Consider the following 20999-nt stretch of genomic DNA (forward strand, 5'->3'; position numbering starts at 1 on the left):
ATGCAAATTCAAAAATGGACTTTATTAGTAACCAATTAGCACCATATTATAAAAAAAAAAAAAACAATCAAAGCCTCCAGTGACAAGATTTGGTACCCTCTCGTTTTTTACAGCCATCAATTTCTATTCTATGAGCAATGATTTCCTTTAACTGAAAGTCTTTGGTATTATGAGAGTATTAGAGAAGATCAATTAGTCACACTGATGACCTGTACGTTTGAAGTCAGCACAGAGCTTTAGTCTCTTCCGGATGCTGCTTTCTGGATGTGAAGGAAAGGCTTTCTTTATATCTTCCATCCGGATCCTCCGTGGACTATCTTTACTCTTCCAAAACAGGCGGTAAATAAAAACCTGTCCAATGAGCCAAACACATTTTACTAGATAAAGGATAAAAGTCCTTACCAGGGTCCCTTTCCCCAACTAAGCACAGATGTGTTTTCATCTTTCTGTTAGCACATGCCTCTTAGCCCAACTCCCACCTTACCTGCAGAAACTCTCGGATGTGTGTATTGGCCCGTTTGGAGTTAGGACCAGGAACTTCCAACAAGGGACACTGCTGGCCCACCACAAAAATATCCATTACTTCTCGAATATAGTAGCCCTGCCTTGTTTGAATGATCAGGAAGTCAGTCTCTGGCATCTCATGAAGATAAATTGGGGCACGAAAAAGGTTGTTCTCAAATGCCTAATGAAAGGAAACCACAAAAGTCAGTTACAGAGAAGCTTTAGAAAATTCAGCCAACTATTGAAAATGAAAAGAATTTGCTTCGATATATATTACTGATCTAAAGTCTATACAATAAAATAAGCAAATTATATGGAATATAAAAAACAAGATATTTTTTTATTTTTTTCTACCGATTGTATTTAGAATCTAACAAACAAAAAGAAAGAAAAATTTTATTATAGAGAGCCAGAAATGGCAATGGAAGCTGGAAATCTAACATTCAGGAGGGGGAGCAGGAGGTTCAGAGCCATCCTGGGCTATGTCATAAGTTCCAGGCCAGCCTGAGCTATGGCAGGAGATTGTCTCTCAAGAAGAAATAAGTCAAAGTGAGGCATAGTTATATATCATGTAATGCTAGATTTAGTTAAGAAATCCAGGAAGATTATGCTTGAAGGCCAGCTTAAATTGACTACATAGTAAATCTGAGACCAGCATGTTTGAATGAGGTATCCCCTCCCACAAAAAAAGAAAAAAAAATGTGGCTGAGAGATAGTTCAGTGGGTCAAGTGCTTGTTGTACAAGTGTAAGAACATGAGTTTACATCCCCAGCTCTCACATAAAAAAAGCTAGCACAGAGGCATAAGCCTGTTATCCCAGTGATGGAAGGAAGTGGAACAGTGGAGACAAGAAGGCCCTCTAATCCTGCTAGCCTGCCAGCTTAGGAAGAGCTATGAACCCTGAGATCTATGAGAGTTGCTACCATCTCAAAAAATAAGATAGTAGGTAATACAGGAATGCAACCAACATTGACCTCCGGCTCTGGCTTCCACACATGCAGATAGCGCAAGCAAACACACACATACACACACATACACACACACACACACACACACACACACACACACACACAAACACAAATTAAATAATTAATGGTGGTGGAGGAAAGGTGTTCTAATCCCAGGTCTTGCAAAGTAGAAACAACACAAAAAAGGTATTCAGATTCAGAAGAAACAGCCTTTGCCAGACACTGTATGAAGTCACACAAATCAAAGTTTCTGAGCTTAAGTTTTCCTAGCTGCAAAATGCAGGACACTCAAAATGCGTATATTCCATAGGTCTGCTTTGAAGAGCTTCATAATTAACATGGTAATATTCTCTTATCCTACAGCCTCACTCACAAGATATGATGACAAAATAACTTAGGAGGATATGGTCTCACAGAAGCCAAAAAAGACTTAAAAACAAGGCAATTTTCCTGTATCACTCTGACTGTTGAATATTAGGATTAAAACATGCTAACACCATAACTGGCTTCAGAAGATTTTCTCATACATTAGTTAATTAATTAAAAAAACAATGAAGCAAAGTATGTATGCTAAGAGGGCACAACAAACAAAAACACAGAAGTGCAATTATACAGAAATATTTGACAGAGACACAGAAACTAGATGCTCTATCTTGAGACCTGGAGTTCTAATCTCAACATGCACATCTGACAGCTTGAAAATACCCATAATTTTAGATGCAAGGAATCAGACACATCCTCTTCTATCTGCACAGGTGAACTCCTATGCGTGCATACACAGATACTACTTTTTGTTTGTCTGTTTTTTTTTTTTTTTTTTTTTTTTTTTTTTTTGCTTTTTATCAAAGCAGGATTTTCCTGTGTAACAGTGCTGGGCATCCTGGAATTTACTCTGTAGACCAAGCTCAAAGTCACAGAGATCCACCTGCCTCCTCCTTCTGAATGACTGGATTAAGTTGTGATCACCACCACACAGCATAAAATTAAATTGTCCTAATAATGAGGTTGGAGGGATGGCTCAGTGGTTAAGAGCACTTGCTGATTTTCCAGAGGACCCAAGGTCAATTATCAACACCCACAAGGCAGCTCACAACTTTCTGTAACTCCAGTTCCAGGGGGTCTGACACCCTCACACAGATACAACAACAAAAACAGAATAAAAAAAAATTAAAATCCTACTAATGAACACTAAAAAGGGAGATTTTTACATTAGTGGAAATTTGTAATTCTTTTTTGGCAGGGAGTATTGAGATAAAGTTTCTGCGTGTATTTCTGTCTATCCTGGAACTAGCCCTGTAGATGAGACTGGCCTCCAACTCAGAGATCCACCTGCCTCTGCCTCTTAAGTTTTGTCACTTAAGGCATGCACCACAACCACCTGATTGAGAAATTAAATTATAAACATTCATTGTAGAGAGAATTACTGAAGACAGTAAATCATCTTCCAATTTTTAATTACATTTTTCATTCCTTTAGAGAATATAGGTATGTGTACATGTACAGATGTGTGGGCACATGTATGTTAGCACAGTACATGTATAAGTCAAGTAGACCACTTGCATGATTTATTTCTCTCTTTGCACCATGTAAATGCTGGTATGTCACGGTATTCTATCACAGAAATCTTGAGACAGAAACTGGCACCAGGATCATAAGCTATTACTGTGAAATACCCGACTCTGTGTGTTTTGGGGAGGTTGGAACATTGGACTGGGAAAGCTATTCAGTGCAGAGTCTAAGTAGCTGTTCTATGGAAACTATGAAGATGATGCTGAGAACAGTGCAGATGATGGAGACATGGATTCTGAAGTTTTAGACAGAGGTTTACAAATCCCTCAAAGTCCATAAGGGCCATTTATGTGATATTTTGAAGAACCACGAAAGCAAAAGACCCAGCTTGACCTCTGCATGCACATGTATCCATACACTCACACACATACCCACACACTAGAAAAGTAAGTTAGGCATTTCAGTGATGGAACACACCTATAATTCCAGTCCTTGGGAAGTATTGGAAAAGGTAGCAGGAGTTGAAGGCCAGCCTGTTCTCATAAGACTCTCATCTCCTCGTCCTCCTTCTCCTTTTCCTCCTTCTCTTGTTTTTCAAGACAGTTTCTCTGTGTAGCCTTTTATGTCCTGGACTCGCTTTGTAGACCAGGATGGTCTGAAACTCACAGAGATCCACTTGCCTCTGCCTCCCTAAATGCTAGGATAACATAGTGTGTGTCACTGTGCCTGGGTAAGACTCTCATCTCAAAGGAATGAAAAAAATAAACAAAAGGAACCATCAAGTTGTTTCAGCAGGTAATAGCCCTTGCCAACAAAATTAATTCAATCCTCAAGACCCAGATGATAGAACCATGATAGACTCATGCGAGTTGTCCTCCAACTTCTATCACACACACAAATAAAGAGTGCAAAAAAAAAAAAAAGAAATTATAAATATAATCACTTAAGAGTATAGGTTGTTTAAAAACCAACAAAGAAAAGTACAGTAATAGGAAAGTAAAAAAATAATCAGAATCTGCTGAGAGGAGCTAAGGGTGTGACTTGGTAGTAGATAAATTGTTTTGCATTCACAAGGCTGCGGGTTTAATCCTCCAGCACAGTCCGGCACCACTAACCTAGAAGGATATGATTAAAAAGGAAATTTACTGGCCCACACGCACTAGCAATAGTAACAGTGAAATAAATAAATAAGATGCAAGGAAAAAGGAATGCCCCATTGAGATTGCTGTGGACACTGCAATCTATCACACCTAAATCCTATCACACCTGTAATCAATCCTATCACTTGGGAGACTGAACTAGGGGCACTGCTACAAGTGTAAGGCCAGATTTGTCTATATGCCAAGTTCGTGGCCACTTCTAAACCACAGAATAAATCTCTGTCTCAAAAAAAGAAAGAGAGAGAAAAAAAGAAAGGAAAAGATTGGCATGAGAAATGAAATGGAGACAGTGTTAGTATTTTGGAACTCAACCTACCCTGGGTTACCCAGCAACTTATGAGGTCATCATGTGTCGCCAGCCAGGTGGCCATACCTGGAAGGCATGGTTACCTTGCCCCTTAAAGGGCTAACCCCAACATGTGGTCTCTTCTCTTACACTCTTCCTCTCTTACTCGCTCTTACTCTCTTCTCTTACACTCTCTCTTACTCCCTCTTACACTCTTACACTCTCTTTCTCTTTCTCCTTCTCTCTCTTGGGGTGCCGCCCTTTCCCTTTCCCTTTCCCTCTCCATGTCCTGCTCCCCCTCCCTCCTAATAAACTTCTTGCAGAGAATATCAGTTAACCAGCCTCATGATTTTTAACATTGGTGCCTTGGCTAGGATTGGGCTCTCCTAGCAAAACTAGGAACCCTTCCAGACTCTGGACAGGACTGTTACAACCAATTTTCTCTGCTCTAAGCCCAAAAACCGAGCCCCAGCATAAAGTATCAGCTTGCTTCAGGTGTGCAGACCCCCTGGGGCCATGCCTTTTTCTCAATGCACAGTACAATTGTAATACTAACATGTCTAAAGTTTTATCTCCTTCTTAAAACATGAAAGTAATTCTTGTAAGCTTCAGAAAGTCCACCTAAATCCACCTCTCAGGTCAATTGAACTCCAGATAAGTACTGCACTTATTGCCTATCTCAAAAGGTGGGACTCCTCCCCTTTCCCTGGTTTTGGGACTACCTTTCCTGGCTACCAGACTGCTATTTACTGCATGCAACTACTAGCTGAATTGGTGAGTTCTCCTTATTGACCAGCCACTAGATTGGTGAGTTCACTCCATTTTCTCAGCATAAACACCTCTCTTGGTAGGGGAAGCTTGACTGCAGAGCTCTGGCAATTTCCTGCTATCTTTTGAGATGGAGCCCCCCACTCCAGCTGTAGCCTTAACTGTCTAGGTTTGACCCTTTATGCTGACCTCCATTTTAGGGCCTCACACTCCCTTGGGCGGTACGTACCCTCTCGCACACAGTTTCTTCTCCCCCTTGCTCATTCATGTGCCCCTTCTCTCACTCACTCATGAGAAGACCTAGCACTAGGCAAACCATTGTGCACCAGCCATGCCCCACTGGGCACTGCACCCCAGTCTCTGGACAAAAGCTGACGAGCTATTTGGACCAGGTAGGACCCCTCCAATGGGAGTCACACCTTCCCATTGGGACGCCTCTGGAAGGTCGTTGACTTCTCTGCCCCCAATGGGAGATGCCCAGACACCCATCCCTCTAGACAGGATGTCCTCTGGAGAATTTCAAGTTTCTACACCTAGTGACAATTGGCATCAGGGTCTCTAAGTTTACACGCTTCTGTAACCAAACCTCACCTCAATGACAGATTGAAAACAAAGCCTTCTTTAAATATTGCCAGTGATTAGGTAAATAAAGTTTCCCCCAGGTAGACAGGTTCCCATGTACAAGCATCATCAATCCAAACCTTCTATTCCTGTTTGCTCTCCCAAAAGTTTTCATTGTATACCTACAGGATTTTCTCCATAACCTACTCAATTTTATCTTTTGCCTATATATGTGTTTCAGTGTCCTGCCAGACACAGATGTTTCCTGAAGCCACAAATGCGCCAAAGCAGCTATTGGTGTTCAACTCTGATCTCACAGACTTCCAATAAGCTGGATCTTCACCTTCCCTCCCAGCCATAGATGTTCTCACAGACCCTGGAAAGCATCAAAACAGCCTATTCTTCCTAGACTTGGCCAACATTTCAACCTTTTGACCTCCCTATAGCGCCCCCAGTGTCAGCAGGAAGTAGCCAGAAGAGAATCTATGCCCATTACTCACTTGTTAACAAAAGGCTGAAATGGTGTGCTTCAGGACCAGGATAAGCAGTTCCAGGTTCTCCCAGCATTCCCCAGCCCCTACCTGCTGCCTTGCATGGCTGGCAACTCTCTCTATTGACAACCCTCTACCCTAAATTTTCCAGGGCAGAGGTTTCCCTTACTCTTGACCTTGCAATCTCACCATTTTGTTGCTATAATTTTTCTCTCAAACCCTTGCATGACAACCAAGAGCTGCTTCCAATGAGCCTAAATTTATATACTTTAACTTACCTTATAAAAAGCAGCTCAAGCTCCCCATGTTTAATTGTAGAAAAAAGGAGGAATGTTAGTTTTTTGAAACACAACCTGCTCCTGGGTTATCCAGCAACATATGATGTCATCATGTGTCGCCAGCCAGGTGGCCACACCTGGAAGGCATGGTTACCTTGCCCCTTAAAGGGCTAAACCCAACACGTGGTCTCTTCACTTACACTCTCTCTCTTACTCTTTCTTACACTCTTACTCCCTCTTACTCTTCTCTTACTCTCCTCTCTTATATTCTCTCTCTTACTCTCTCTTACACTCTTACACTCTCTTTCTCTCTCTCCCTCTCTCTCTTGGTGTGCCCCCTTTCACTTTCCCTCTCTCTCTCTCCATGTCCTGCTCTCCCTCCCTCCTAATAAACTTCTTGCAGAGAATATCAGTTAACCAGCCTCATGATTTTTAACAGGCAGTTCTGGAGACTGTCCCCCATCATTTGTGGACCTCCATTATTCTTTTTCAAAGCCATTACCAATAATGGCTATAATAATAATACAATTATAATTATATAGTTATATAATTGTAATCACTATAATCTTCAGTAGAAAGCACAGAAAGTAGCACTTTACTTAGACAAGACCATAACATTCAAGTATGGCTCAGTATTCACATGTCCACAACTAATTATCATCAAAACGTACCACTTGTAGCAGTCGTAGGCACAAACCCATAGTCTTGAACAAGCTAGGTAAACACTCTACCACTGAGCAATATCCCTAGTCTCTCAAACATATTAATTTCACACAAAAAATTTAAAACTGTCATAAACTACATTAATTCTATATAGACTTCCTGGTATGATTTTTGCTTTTATTTATTTATTTATTTATTTATTTGTTTGTTTGTTTGTTTGTTTGTTTTTAATTTTTGAGACATGGTCTTGCTCTATAGCCAAGGCTCAATTGAAACTTGTCTCTTCATGACTGTGACATACTAGTACTGGGATTACAAACAGGTACCCCTGATTATCTTGGAACTCGCTCTGTAGTTTAGCCAGTGTGACCTCGAACTCAGAGATTAGCCCACTTTTGCCTCCTGAGTACTGGAGTTAAAGGACTGTGCCACCACTGCCACCATCACCACCCTGCCAGTATGTATTTCCAAAAGCTGTTTTATATGCAATCCCAGCACTCATAAGGCTGAGGATTGCCCCAAAGCTTGAGGCCAGTCTAGGTTAGAGGGTAAATTTCAGGCCAGCCTGTGCTAGAGAAAAAAAAACCACAAAAAATCCACACAGACCCAGACCCAGATCCAGACTGAGACACACACACGAACACACACACACACACAAAACCCCCAAATGATAAAAAATCCTCAGTATTATACATTTAGACTAAAAATCTAAAATTAACACAGAAAGCTATTTTCAAGAAAATCGTTTGTCTTAATTTTTAAATCATACTAATCTTTCTATTTTACTGGTTTTGTTTTTGAGACAAAGTCTCCTATATACCAGACTGCCTTCAGACTTGCTTCACAGCCAAGGACGACCCTGAACTTCTTATCCTACAGTCCTTTATGTCTAGTGTATAGTAGATTATACTAATCTTTTGCTTTTAATTCTTTAAAAATATTTTTTAAATGTTTATAGCTATTTTGCCTTCATGCATGTCTGTGTACCACATGGATGAAATACCCAAGGAGACTAGCAGAAAGTTCAGACCTCCGAAACTAGAATTGTGAACCGCCTTAAACTCAGTCTTCTGGAAGAGAAACCAATGTTCTTAACTGCTGAGTCATCTCTCCAGACCCTCTGCTTTTTTGAGGTAAGGTCTTCCTGCACAGCAATGAATGACCTGGAACTCAATATGTGGACAACACTGGTCTCACATTCTGCCTCGCAAGTGCTGAGATTAATGGTGTGTAACTTCACACCCACAACCACTCCCTGTGGATAATACTACCTTATACATAATATATAAATTATTTCAGTCGAGCAAAATCTTTTCTCTTTCAGCAAACTCGCTCCTCATCTGTCAATTCTTTAAGAGAGAATAAAGACAGGAATGAATTCTTCACCTGCAGTAAGTGGCCAGGATGAAGGGAGCCCAGGAAAGGAGATGTGTGGCAATAAACAGTTTCTCCATATTTGCAACATGGGGCTCCAGGATCTTTTCCAGGTTTCTAGAAGAAACATAGAAACTCAGTTAGACTCACATAATAAAATTAATAAAGGTACATGTAATCTTCCAAAAGGGTAGTATTGGCTATTAACAAGACACACCCCTCCTTTCTCCCCAAAATATATATATATAGTAAAATATATGTTCACAGATTATCACTACAAACCTAATTAGGGATATTGATAACAAACATTCAGGGCTTGGAGGGATGGCTCTAAGTTGAGGAACACTTGTTCTTGGAGAGGCCCCAGGTGTGGTTCTCAGGACTTATATAACCATCCATACTTCCAGTTCCAGGGAATCTGACACACTCTTCTGGCCTCCCAAGGCCCCAGGCACACATACGTAGTGCACATACATACATTTGTGAAGGAAAACACTCATACACATAAAATAAATGAGTATTTTTTAAACATACACCCACAAAATCATAAAAAAGTACGAGTAAAGTCTCACTCGTTTATAGTAGTTTTTTATCTTGGTTGCCATGCCAACTTGCATCATTAATGGTCCATTTTCCTCACTGTATTCTGCAAGTATAAGGTCACCGTCTTTGCCTGTGAGGTCCTGAGGTGTGCGCATAAAAAACATCTCTCCACCACCTGAGGCTTGCCTCTCTTTTTCTCTCATCTGTACAGAATGAAGACAATACAGCCTGTTCCCCACAAGAAGATAAACTACACACATTGTTATCATCCAATCTGAGATAATACCAAAACATTCTTTTTTAAATTAATTTTTACAATTACAGTTAATTAACTTTGTATCCCAGCTGTAACTTCCTTCCTTATTCCCTCCCAATTACATGCTCCATCCTTCATCTCCTCCCATGCCCCTCTCCAAGTGCACTGATAGAGGAGGTCCTTCTCCCCTTCCATCTGACCCTAGCTTATCAGGTCTCATTAGAACTAGCTGCATTGTCCTCCTCTGTGGCCTGGCAAGTCCACTGTCTCCTCAGGGGAGATGGTTAAAGAGCCAGCATGGAGTTCATGCCAGAAACAGTCCCTGTTCCCCTTACTAGGGAACCCACTTAGAGCTGCCAGGGCCTACATCTGAGCAGAGGTTCTGGGTATCTGTCTCAGTCTTTTCCAAAACATTCTTTGTATGACATTTTCACAATTTCATTGTGAAAACTTTCAAACATACCACTAAAATTGAAAGACTAGTACTCTGAATATCTTTTCTATCACTCCTTAAATTTTTTCCCTATTTATCTGTAAATTTTCTACAAATTTTAGTAAATCAGTTTTGAAAGGTGCAACATTTTTAGCCTTAAGTATAACCATATGTATCTTCTAAGAACAAGCACATTCTTCTGCATAACCAAAACAAAATTATCACATCTGAGAAGACAAACAATTCCCTAATATAATCCAATATCCATTATAGCCCCCCATCTGTACCCCAATTATCTTGTAGACCTTTTCTTCTAACCAGGAGTCAATTATACCTTTGCCTTCTTTTTGATGTGCTTCAGCAAAGACTGGACTGAGTGTGGACCAGGCTGAGATAATGCCCCAGAGGAGTACTGTTTTAGAGGTGGGCGATGGAATTGCCGGAGTTTGATGGTTCCCATGTGGGTAGGAAAGAAGGGCTGCTGTAATTCTAGAGCTGGAATTGAGTGCTAAACAGGAAACATGAGAGTTAAATGCAAATACTAACTCCTTCCCAGGCAGTATTTACCCATATCCTCCTTCATAACAAAGCAGCTTCTCGTACCTGGATAATATTCCCTCCAAAAGTGCCCTGAAGACCTTGTTGCTTGGGATAGTAATACTCATCATTGGAGAGATTCCATGGATCTTTCACTTCTGGCTGAGACATGTTCTAATGACAGATCAAATAAGCATCATCAGACTACCCTTTTCTAATACTTTGCTTTGTTCTTCTAAATACCATGTCTTTTTTTTTTCACCAACCTTTTGTGGCTCTTCCTTAATGACTCTTGTTTTTCCTAAGAGAATTCGACTCTTCTTCAGAGATGATTCTTTCTTACTCGCCTTGGAACAGGAATCAGAAGTAGCTTCTTCCTTCTCATCAGGGATCTCTGAAGTTATGACAAGAAATGACTTTGGAATTACTATCCCTAAAGGCTCATTCACTTTCCTCCTCTTCCTTGCTTTCCCTAAATGCTTATTTTCTTTCTTTCCTCTTCTTCCTTCTCCTTCTCTTCTTCCCTTCTCCCTTCCCATGCCCTGAACTTCATTTCTATGAGCAATACTAAGGATTGAAACTAAGGTATTACACAGGCTAGGGAAGGATTCTATAACTGAGCTAAATCTTCAGCCCTCTTGACCTATTTTTGTATTAGCTTTTCAAATGAATCTCACTAAGTTACCAAAGCTTCCCTGGAACACACTCTGTAGCCTTGAACTTCCAGTCTTCCATGCTACTAGGTCCAGGTAAAAATCACCTTTCCCACTGATAACTGTGAAGTTTCTAAGTAGATTTCTCACTCCCCTTCCAGGCTATTTTTATGTGTTCATTCTCTCCAGTGAAAGTACAAGTCTGATGCCTTTTACTTGATTGGTTGGTTTTGAAACAGGTTATCTGTGTACTCGTGGCTGTCCTGGAACTCACTATGAAGAATAAGCTGGCCTCAAACTCAGGGATCTACCTGCCTCTCCCTCCTAAGTGCTGGCATTTAGGATGTTTGCCACCATTGCCCAGCCATGTCAGATGATATCTTAAAAGATACAATTTTCATCATTCCTGTATGGGTTTTACCTAAACAATACTCAAACAATAGAAACTGGAAGCTACAATTCTGATTTTTAAAAATCATCACCTAACAGTTTCTAGTTTTTGCCTTCTTTAATATTTTTTATTTCCTCTTGCCCTTTGACATTAATTTATACAATGCCAAAGACAAGAGAACATTGGCTTCTGCTATCAACATACCCAAAATCAAGTTCTCATCATTGGGATCAAGTGTCAAGACAGGAGGCTCCAAAATCCTTGGCATGGCCTGATCATCCCAAATGATATTGTCTTCCCAACGTCCATATACTAAATCTTCATTATCAACAGGGAAAATGGAGTGCCAAGGTTTATCATCATCCATTGTGGCTGTAAAACCTGGCCAAATCAAGAAGACAAAATAGTTCACAGACAGTGAACAAACAAAACATTACTGCTCCTTTCAGTCATGATCCTAGCAACCAGAAAAAGAACTAATTAGTGCATTTATTTATATAGCTATTCAAAATCTATCAGAGACCATGTATATTTCATCTGAGAGAAACCATTGCTAACAAAATGTTCATTACAATATTGTATATAATAATTAAAACTTAAACAGCCTACTTACTAAGGAGCTAGCTAAATAATTATGGTGAGGGACTCCCATCCAAGTACTAACCAGGCCCGACCCTGGTTAGCTTGAGAAATGATCACCCTGAGTGAGGTATCCCAAAAGCAGAAAGACACACATGGTATATACTCACTTATATACATCTATAAGATAGGATAAAGATACTGAAATCTATACACCTAAAGAAGATAAACAAGAAAGAGGACCCAGGGTACAATGATCAATCCTCACTTAGAAAGACAAAAGGGATGGACATTGGATGTAGGAGCAAACAAGTAGCAGGCCCTACCACAGAGGGCCTCTGAAAGACTCTACCTAGCAGGGTATCAAAGCAGATATTAAGACTCATAACCAAACCTTCAGCAGAGTGCAGGGAATCATAAAAAAAGGGGGAAGTTAATATGACTTGGAGATGACAGGAGCTAGACAAGAACCAAATATATCTGGACACGGGTCTTTTCTGAGACTGTTTCTCCAACCAAGGACCATGTATGGACATAACCTAGAACCCCTGCTCGGGTGTAGCCCATGATAGCTTAGTATCCAAGTGGGTACCCTAATAAGAGGAACAGAGACTGTTTCTGACATAAACTCAGTGGTGGGCTCTTTGACCTCTCCCACCACCACCGCTTGCCCAAGGGAGTAGGAGCCCTGCTAGGCCACAGAGAATGAAGTTGCAGACATTCCTGAAAATACCTGATAAACCAGTATCAGATGAAAGGGGAGGAGGTTTTCCCCTATCAGTGGACTTGGAAAGGGGTAGGGAGGAGATGAGTGAGGAAGGGTGGGATTGGGAGGGAAAGAGGGAATGGGATACAGCAGGAATACAAAGTTAACAATGGTAACTAATATATATATATTAGTTATATATATATATGTGTGTGTGTATATATATATATATATACAAAAAGGAAAAAAATTATGGTGAGGGGCTAGATTTAAGAACACTAGCTGCTTTTCCAGAGGTCTCAAGGTCAATCCCCAGCATTCACATGGTAGCTTACAACTCTTACTCCGTTTCCAGGGGATCTGACACTCTTACATAAACTTATATACATATACAGGCAAACCCCAAAGCACAAAAAATAAAAATAAATAAATTATTAAAAATTATGGTGATAAATACTGGTTTTAAACTATATTAGCAAATAAAGAAATTATTGGTAAGGAAGGAAATTCATTTCTAAGAACACTATGCACAAAATACAAATACTATGCCCACATAGACTGAGAAAATGTGAGCTTGAGGCATGACTGGCTACACATCAAAATCTTGAATCAAAAATACAATGTAAGTGTCTTGGGGTGGTAGCACTCTCCTCCGATCCTAGAATTTGGAAAGCAGAGACAGAGTGAGGCCAACCAGTGAACCATTGCAAGACTTTGTCTCAAAGAAAAAGAGAGAAAGAGACAGAGAAAGAGGGAGAGAGAAAGAGAAAGTGACAGACAGGGAGATCACAGGTGTGGTGGTGTATGCCTGTGATCCCATTACTCTGGGAGAAGCAGAGGCAGGTAGATTTCTGTGAGTTAGAGGCCATCCTGGTCTTCAAAGTGAGTTCCAGGGAAGTTATGGCTACACAAATAAACCCTGTCCCCAAAACACAACAAAAAAGTAGAGTAAGTATACTATGTAACTGACTTGGGTGTGGCAGAATTCTCACTTTATCTCAGAATGTAGGAAGCAGAGATGGGGGAAAGAAGGGCAGCCAGGGATACACAGCAAGACTTGATGTCTCAAGTATATATGCAACCCATAAAGTATTTAAATAGAACTGGAGAGAATCACCATTCCACAATATTTTAAAATTTAAGGTGGCATACAACTTTAATCCCAACCCTTGGGAGGCAGTGGCAGGCAGATCTATTACAGTTACAGGCCAGCCTATTCTACACATGTAAAGTTTCAGGACAGCCAGGACTACACAGCACAGAAACACACCTTGCTGAACATTGAAATCCATCGTATTCCTATTCATTCTGGAAGGAACCCAGCCTGCCAAACTTGCACACTGAGGTTTTGTTCCTTTGTGTTTGACATCCTCCCCATCCCAGATGATATCATCTTCCCAATGCAGTTGTGTCACCATTAGAAAGTTTTCATCTGCCAGAAGATCAATGCCATCGCTTTCGTCAAGTGTCCTTAATTTCTGTACAAGTAGAAAGAAAAATAAACTAACCACTACTGATCAAAGTTCACAAACCAATCCTAAATATTCATGAGATATTACAAGTGGTGCTTTTCCAAGGTTAGTGTCCAATACCTGCACTCCTAGCACTTGGAAGACTAAAAAGAGAATTCCAAATCTGAGGTCAGTCCAGGATACACAGTGAAACCCTGTTTTAAAAGCCAAGGACTGGAAATAGCCCAGTGGTAGAGCACTTGTCCAGCACGTGCAAGACCCTGAGATAGATCTCCAGAAAAAAAAAAAGGATGTTTTACTTGATACTGAAGAATAATATCTGTCCTTTCTCCACCTCCTACTTTGAAACAGCACCAATTTCAAAAAGAGAATCCTTAAAATAGGGCATAGTTATAAGGTCTTATGCCCCACTGTGTAAATATTCTACTAAAGACTCTACCCAAGAAGTTCCCAGCTGAGAAGTTTGTAGAAATGATAGAACCCTTATGAACACACCGAATCCTCTCATATACCAGAGTTGATTACCTTCATCAGGTTGCCTTTTATTGTAGGTTCATGTTCAATCTTCCTCATTTTAAAGCCATAGTCAAACCCACTGCCATCTTCAGGGACACCTAGCATATCGTACCACAGCCGGGCAGGTCCATAACGCCATTCTGCCACTCTTGGTTTAGTATCCATCACTTTATCAGAGTCTCCAGTTGACTGTGAAAACTTGGACTTCACAGGAGCCATCATTGTGATCTGTAACAGAGTCAAAGATGTAGAGGTGGGGGTTTCCTGTACCAAATGACCTAAGTCTACAGAGAATTAATTATTATAAGAGACTTAGAAGAACCACAAGGATGATCTCTGAGCAAAAATTTTACCTGGGGTTAGACTATGAAAAAAGAGATACATCACGGCATGTTCTGTCCATTAGTCATAGCTTTGTATTTAGCAAAGTATCATCATCTACCCTGTCCTCCCCTACGCATGAAGTATATTCTGTTACAACAGGGAAGTTAAGATCAGTGGATCGACCTCATAATTATTCATTGATAATTAGCAAAAACAAGTCTATATGCTAAAATGTTAGTTACAACTTTGACATAAATGAGAGAGCTTTGTACACATTCCCTTGTACATTTTAATCCCATGTCTGCTTTGCCTACTTCATCATCAGAGAGACATTGGTCTGCAGGGGGTGGTGGAGCGTAGTTATATTCCCAGAGAGATTTCTGGTTGACTTCTAATTCTGCTGAGCACTCCTCCTGGATCTGCTCTTTCTGTCTTATAAGTTCACGATGCTTCTTTTTCCTCTTTCTCTGTGCACGCCTCCAAACAGATGGGACATTCTTCCCTGGTCCAAAAAGTCGTAAAAAGCGTAACACCTAGAACACAGAATATACTAGTATGTCAGTGATTCAGTACCTGAAAAACTCTCTCAAGTGATCTATTCAATTGCACGGAAGAAAAAAATGAATGAGAGCCACAAAACATGTTTTCCCTGAAAAGGACAGTTTCTCCTTTTTCTTTTTCCTTTTTTTTTTTTTTTTTTTTTTTTTTTTTGATGAGGGTGGAACTGGTGGTACTGGGATTTGATCCTCAGGTCTTGCTTTCTACCAGTAAGCTACATTCCTAACCCTCAGCTTTGTTTTATTTTTGTTTTCTAAGACAGGGTCTCTCTATGCAGCGTTGGCCTGGAATTTCTATGTAGAACAGGCTGGCCTCAAACTTAGAGATCTACTTGCCTCTGCCTGTATTTAAAAGCATGTACCACCTTACCTGGCTAGTCTTCAACTTTTTGAGACAGGGTCTCACTAAGCTGCCCAGTTATTCTTGAACTCACTCTGAAGCCCAGGAAGCCTTGAACTTATGATACCCCTGTCTTAGCCTCCTAGTAGCTGGGGTCAAAGGTCTACATGGCTAGGTTTGATGTGATGGTTTGAAAGAGAGTAGAACCCACAGACTCAAACATTTGAATGTTGTGTTCCCAGTTAGTCTTTTTGGGAAAAATTAAAGGGTGGGCCTTATTGGAGAAAGTGTATCACTGGGGGTGGACTTTGAGGTTTCTGAAGTCCAGGCGAGACCCAGTCTCAAGCTCTCTCTGCCTGCAGATCCAGACATAGGCTCTCAGCTACTGCTCAAATGCCATTGTACTTCCTGACTTCCATAATGTTCATGGATTAATCCTCTGAAACTGGAAGCAAGCATCCAATTAAATTGAGTTGCATATGAGTTCCAATATGAGTTGCATTGCTCATTATGTCTCTTCTTAGCAACAGAATAATAACTATGACACTTGGTCTACTTTTTGTTCTATCAGGAAATCTATTTTATTAGCCATGGATGTGTGTGTGTGTGTGTGTGTGTAAATATGTACATATACATGCCATAATCCATGTGTGAAGGTCAAGAGTTGGTTCTCTCTGAACAATTAATGGGATCTAGGGAGATATTATATGCATACAAGGGCCTTTAACCAATGAACCATCTCACCACCAACTAACAAGCCAACTTTGTTGCTGTTACTGTTGCTGTTTGAGACAGACCTTAACTATCCTAGAACTCTCTATGTAGAACAAACTGACCTACAACTCATAGAGACCCACTGGCCTCTACCTCTTAAGTTGGGATTAAAGGCATTCACAGTCATGTTTGGTAACAGGACAGGTTTTTGTTGTTGTGGTTATTTTGTTTTGATTTATTTTTTACTGGACAGTTTTTAATGCAAACATTCTAAGCCACAATTCCCATGAATACATACCAAGTCAAAAATGAATGAATACAACATAAGAAGTTCCTATTTAAACAATTATCTGCTGCTGAGTAAGAATATCATTAAATCTCATTCACAGTATATTCAGCATTATAACTACAGAATTTGGAATCTGGAAAAAGTCAGTTTTCACTACGAACATTCTCCATGCAAAGTACCTTTCCAGGCTTAAACTCAGGGAAAATTTCTGTGACACTTGGCAACAGCTTGGTGGCATCATGCTGCATAATCTCAGCCAAAGGTAGAGTCAGCTTTCCATCCTCAGATTCTGCCTGTGTTGTTTCCTGAGCTCCCATCTCATATCCTGAGTCAGAGGAACTACTGAAGTGCACACTCTCTGAGGCCAAAGAGGAAGGGACAATGATAGAGGGCAAGATATTGTCTTCTCCACCGTCAGACACTGCAAAAAGGAAGAGAAACTCCTTTGGCATGTACCTGTGAATACAGTTCTTCAAAATCAGCCAACAACCACTTCTAAGCTACTAGGCATAGCTCTGTGACAGGGGATATAGTTCCAAGGACCCTGTTTGCTATTATGCAGGCCAGGAAACACATCCAACTTGTCATTTCCCACCATCCCCAACTCACTCAGGACCTGTACCCTAGACTTGTGATGAGAGGAAACAAACAATATTGCTACATTTACTACTTTCCATTGATGACCAATACTGTGCCCAATATTATGATTAATTGTGAAATTATATTGATACTTCACATTAAGCAGGCCCTGTTATGTTCAGTTCAGAGATCTATCAGATGGAGAACATTAAAAGCCCAAAGATTAACATAAAATAAATTCTATACATGAAGTTAAATAACATTTACTCTGAAATGTTATTTACTAAAGAAAATGGCTCAAAGTTCCAACTAGAGGAATTTAGGTTAACCTAAGCTCCAAATACAAAAGACCAACGCTGGGCATGATGGCATAAACTTTTGATCCCAGCACTCAGGACAGTGGCAACTAAATCTCTGTGAGTTCAAGGCCAGCCACCAATACACAGTGAGGCTTTGTTTCAAAAACAAAATAAAACAATAACAAAAAGAACAACAAAAATAAGTTGTTCTTTTCCTATTGTCTCACCTATGACAGAAATAACACCGTTAAAGGGATAAGAATGGTGAAATGACAGCTCAATACCTTAACAATCTTTGAAAATTCTGCATATAAGTGATTATGCATTCCAGAAGTTTGATTTTGAGACAGTGCTTTGTTGTACAGGAACCTCAAAAGAGCAGTTATCCTCCTGCCTTCAGAGTACTGGGAACATAAGTGTACATTACCATGCCCAAATTAAAAGTTTTTTTTTTTTTCAAAACACGTAATTTCCAAATACAAGTACATAATTCAGTGGCATTAGAAAGACTTGGTGGAACAAAGAAGTGGTAGCTCAGACGTGTAATCCCAGCACTAAGAAGGCAGAAACACATTGCTACTATAGGTTTGAAGGCAGTATGGCCTATTATACAAAAATCAATGAGGGGCTTCATAGTAAGACCCAGTCTAACAATAAGATTATTTGGAAACACTTCTGAATCAAACACTGCAGAAGAACCAGGCATCTAGGTAACTGTGATGAGCAGCCTAATTTGAGCAGCACCAGGTTAATTTATTATTCCTTGACTGTCTGTTACTGAACGTTTTAAAAGGAAAACTTCTATTCAATATCATCATTTGACAATATATAATTATTCTCTAAGTCCCATCCTTCCATAATATATTTTTAAGTTCCTTAAACATGCCAAAAGCTTGATTTTATGATCAGAAACTCTTTCCTAAAAGGAAAGTAGACCATTTTTATTTTTATTTTATTTTATTTTTATTTTTATGGTCAGTATTACCATCTTGGCCCTTCTCTTTCATCACTGGTCCTGGAGGTGGAGGAGGCAGACACATCAACTTGCCATCAACATCTTCACAGTGAGCATCATAGTCATCTTCATAATCTACTAAAACCAAGGTGTTCTTAGTATGAAGAATGTTATACAATACCCTGGAGCTCCCTTCAACCCTCAAGAACTTAAAACACCACAGAAGTATTATGTACCCTTTAAGAATACACAAAATAGTCATGTGTGTGTATGTAAGTGTGTTTTTGTGTGTGTGTGCCACCTGCCTTTATCCCCAGCACTAAGCAGATAGATCTCAGTTTGAGGCCAACAAGGGCCACATAGCAAAAGAACCCATCTCAACACACCAACCAACAAAATATAAAAACAATACAGAAGATATAGTTTCTGCCTTTAGAAAGATATTGTATAGCCAAATATTCATTTTTACATAGGGTATGAGAGCTTCTAGGAACTGTCTGAAACTGTTTCCTTTTAATACTGGGTTTTGTTTGCCATTGTTCAATCAGGTTGAATATTCTTTCCCAGTTTAAAAATTAAATAAACAAGAAACTAGATTTTCTTCACAGTTCCCAAGTCCTTGATACATTTTATTTTTCATTTTGTCTATCATTTGTAGCTGATCATTCTTTTCACTGTTTTAACTATTGGCAATATTCAATAATTGGTGGTGAACATGTTTTGTTTTGTTTTTCTTTTCTATTTAAATAATTAATTTAATTTAATTCTATGTGCCTTAGAATGAACATGACAGAAAACCTGGGACTGGAGTTACAGACAGCTATGAGCTGCCATGTGGTTGCTAGGAATTGAACTCAGGTCCATTTGGAAGCTAATGTTCTTAACCACTGAGGCATCTCTCCAGCTCCCTTGTTTTGGTTTTTCAAGACAAGGATTCTAATTAGTCCTGGTTGTCTTGGAACTTGCTCTGTACATGAGGTGGGCCTTGATCAAAGAGATCCACCTGCCTCTGCCTCCCAACTGCTGGGATGATTAAAGGTGAACACTACCACAACTAGGTAAAAGTTTGTTAATATATTTTATGCATATGTGTGCTTTGTCGCATGTATATTTGTACACCAGAAGAGGGCATTGGATCCCATTATAGCTGGTTGTAAATTAACATGTGGTTACTGGAAGTTAAACTTAGAACCTCTGGAAGAGCTCTTAACTGCTGAGTCCTCTCTCCAGCCCCCCACATTCTGTATTTATGTTTTGACATAATGTCACCTGTAGCCTAAGTATTGGATTATAAGCATGCACTACCTCGCCTGCCCAAATACTCTTTTGTTCTAAATATTTCCTTTCTCCAACAATCACCCTTACCAGCCAGTATGGTGGAACATGCCTGTAATCTCAACACTTGGGAGTGAGAGGCTGGATGGTTAGGTGTTCAAGACCATCCTTAACTATATACCAGTCTAAATTATATGACATCCTCCCTCAAGACAGCAACTAAAAAGCCCCAAAGGGAGCTGACAGGATGGCTCAGTGGGTAAAGGTGCCTATCGCTAATCCTAACATTAATCCTGAGGTTGACACCCAGGGCCCACATGGCAGAAGAACCGATTCTTTTTTTTTTTTTTTCAATGCAGTTTATTCGGGAACCTTGAACAATCCTCGGACCCTGGGGAAAGCCAGCCCACAGCTTAAATAGCCTCTGGGTAGCCAACCCAGGCATGTCACGTGGGCAATGCAGATAGGTCCACATACATGGAAGCAAGCCAGATCCTTAGCCTTAGCCAAATGTGGAATTGTTTTTGACAGAGAACACTCACCATTGGGAAGGTGGAAGGCGGAAACCAGCTCCATCTTTAAGGCATAGCATTCCGCAGCTCTCTACAGTTCCCCCTTTTTGTTTTAGACGCATCAGGCAAGAGTAGAGGTCTGATCTCTGATATTAGAAATAAATTGGGACTTTGTACCGATGTTCATTTAGGTGTCATCCACCCAAAGAGCATCAGACCAGTCCGATACCTTTTTCTCAGAGGCGGGACCTGGGGCATCAACCCACATGCAACCAGACATGCTCTTCTCTGAGAACCGATTCTTTTAAGGTGTATGTGTGTTGGCTCGTGTGCTTCCATACACAAAATTAAAAAAATATAAAATATAAAATAACAAAAAAATAGAGGCTGAGCCAAATCCACCTACCTCTGCTTCCCACCCCAAAAATTTTAATCTAAATACATGTAGTTTCCCCTGACTTACCTTATTTCTATAATTTTTCCACAACATGGCTGCCTAAAAGAACC

General features: G+C 40.1%; 1 protein-coding gene across 1 annotated transcript in view; it reads right to left on the reverse strand.

The window, feature by feature from the left end:
- LOC110543574 (transcription initiation factor TFIID subunit 1-like) overlaps positions 1-20999 on the reverse strand; it is an 85214-nt gene that overhangs the window by 47216 nt on the left and 16999 nt on the right. Inside the window, 13 exon segments of the mRNA XM_060376844.1 lie at positions 210-351; positions 485-685; positions 8575-8679; positions 9135-9308; positions 10129-10302; positions 10398-10505; positions 10598-10725; positions 11580-11756; positions 13931-14138; positions 14658-14876; positions 15287-15505; positions 17052-17293; positions 18736-18843. Coding sequence (XP_060232827.1) covers positions 210-351; positions 485-685; positions 8575-8679; positions 9135-9308; positions 10129-10302; positions 10398-10505; positions 10598-10725; positions 11580-11756; positions 13931-14138; positions 14658-14876; positions 15287-15505; positions 17052-17293; positions 18736-18843 — 2205 coding nt within the window.

This window comes from Meriones unguiculatus, assembly GCF_030254825.1.
Source record: "Meriones unguiculatus strain TT.TT164.6M chromosome Y unlocalized genomic scaffold, Bangor_MerUng_6.1 ChrY_unordered_Scaffold_35, whole genome shotgun sequence".
NCBI lineage: Eukaryota > Metazoa > Chordata > Mammalia > Rodentia > Muridae > Meriones > Meriones unguiculatus.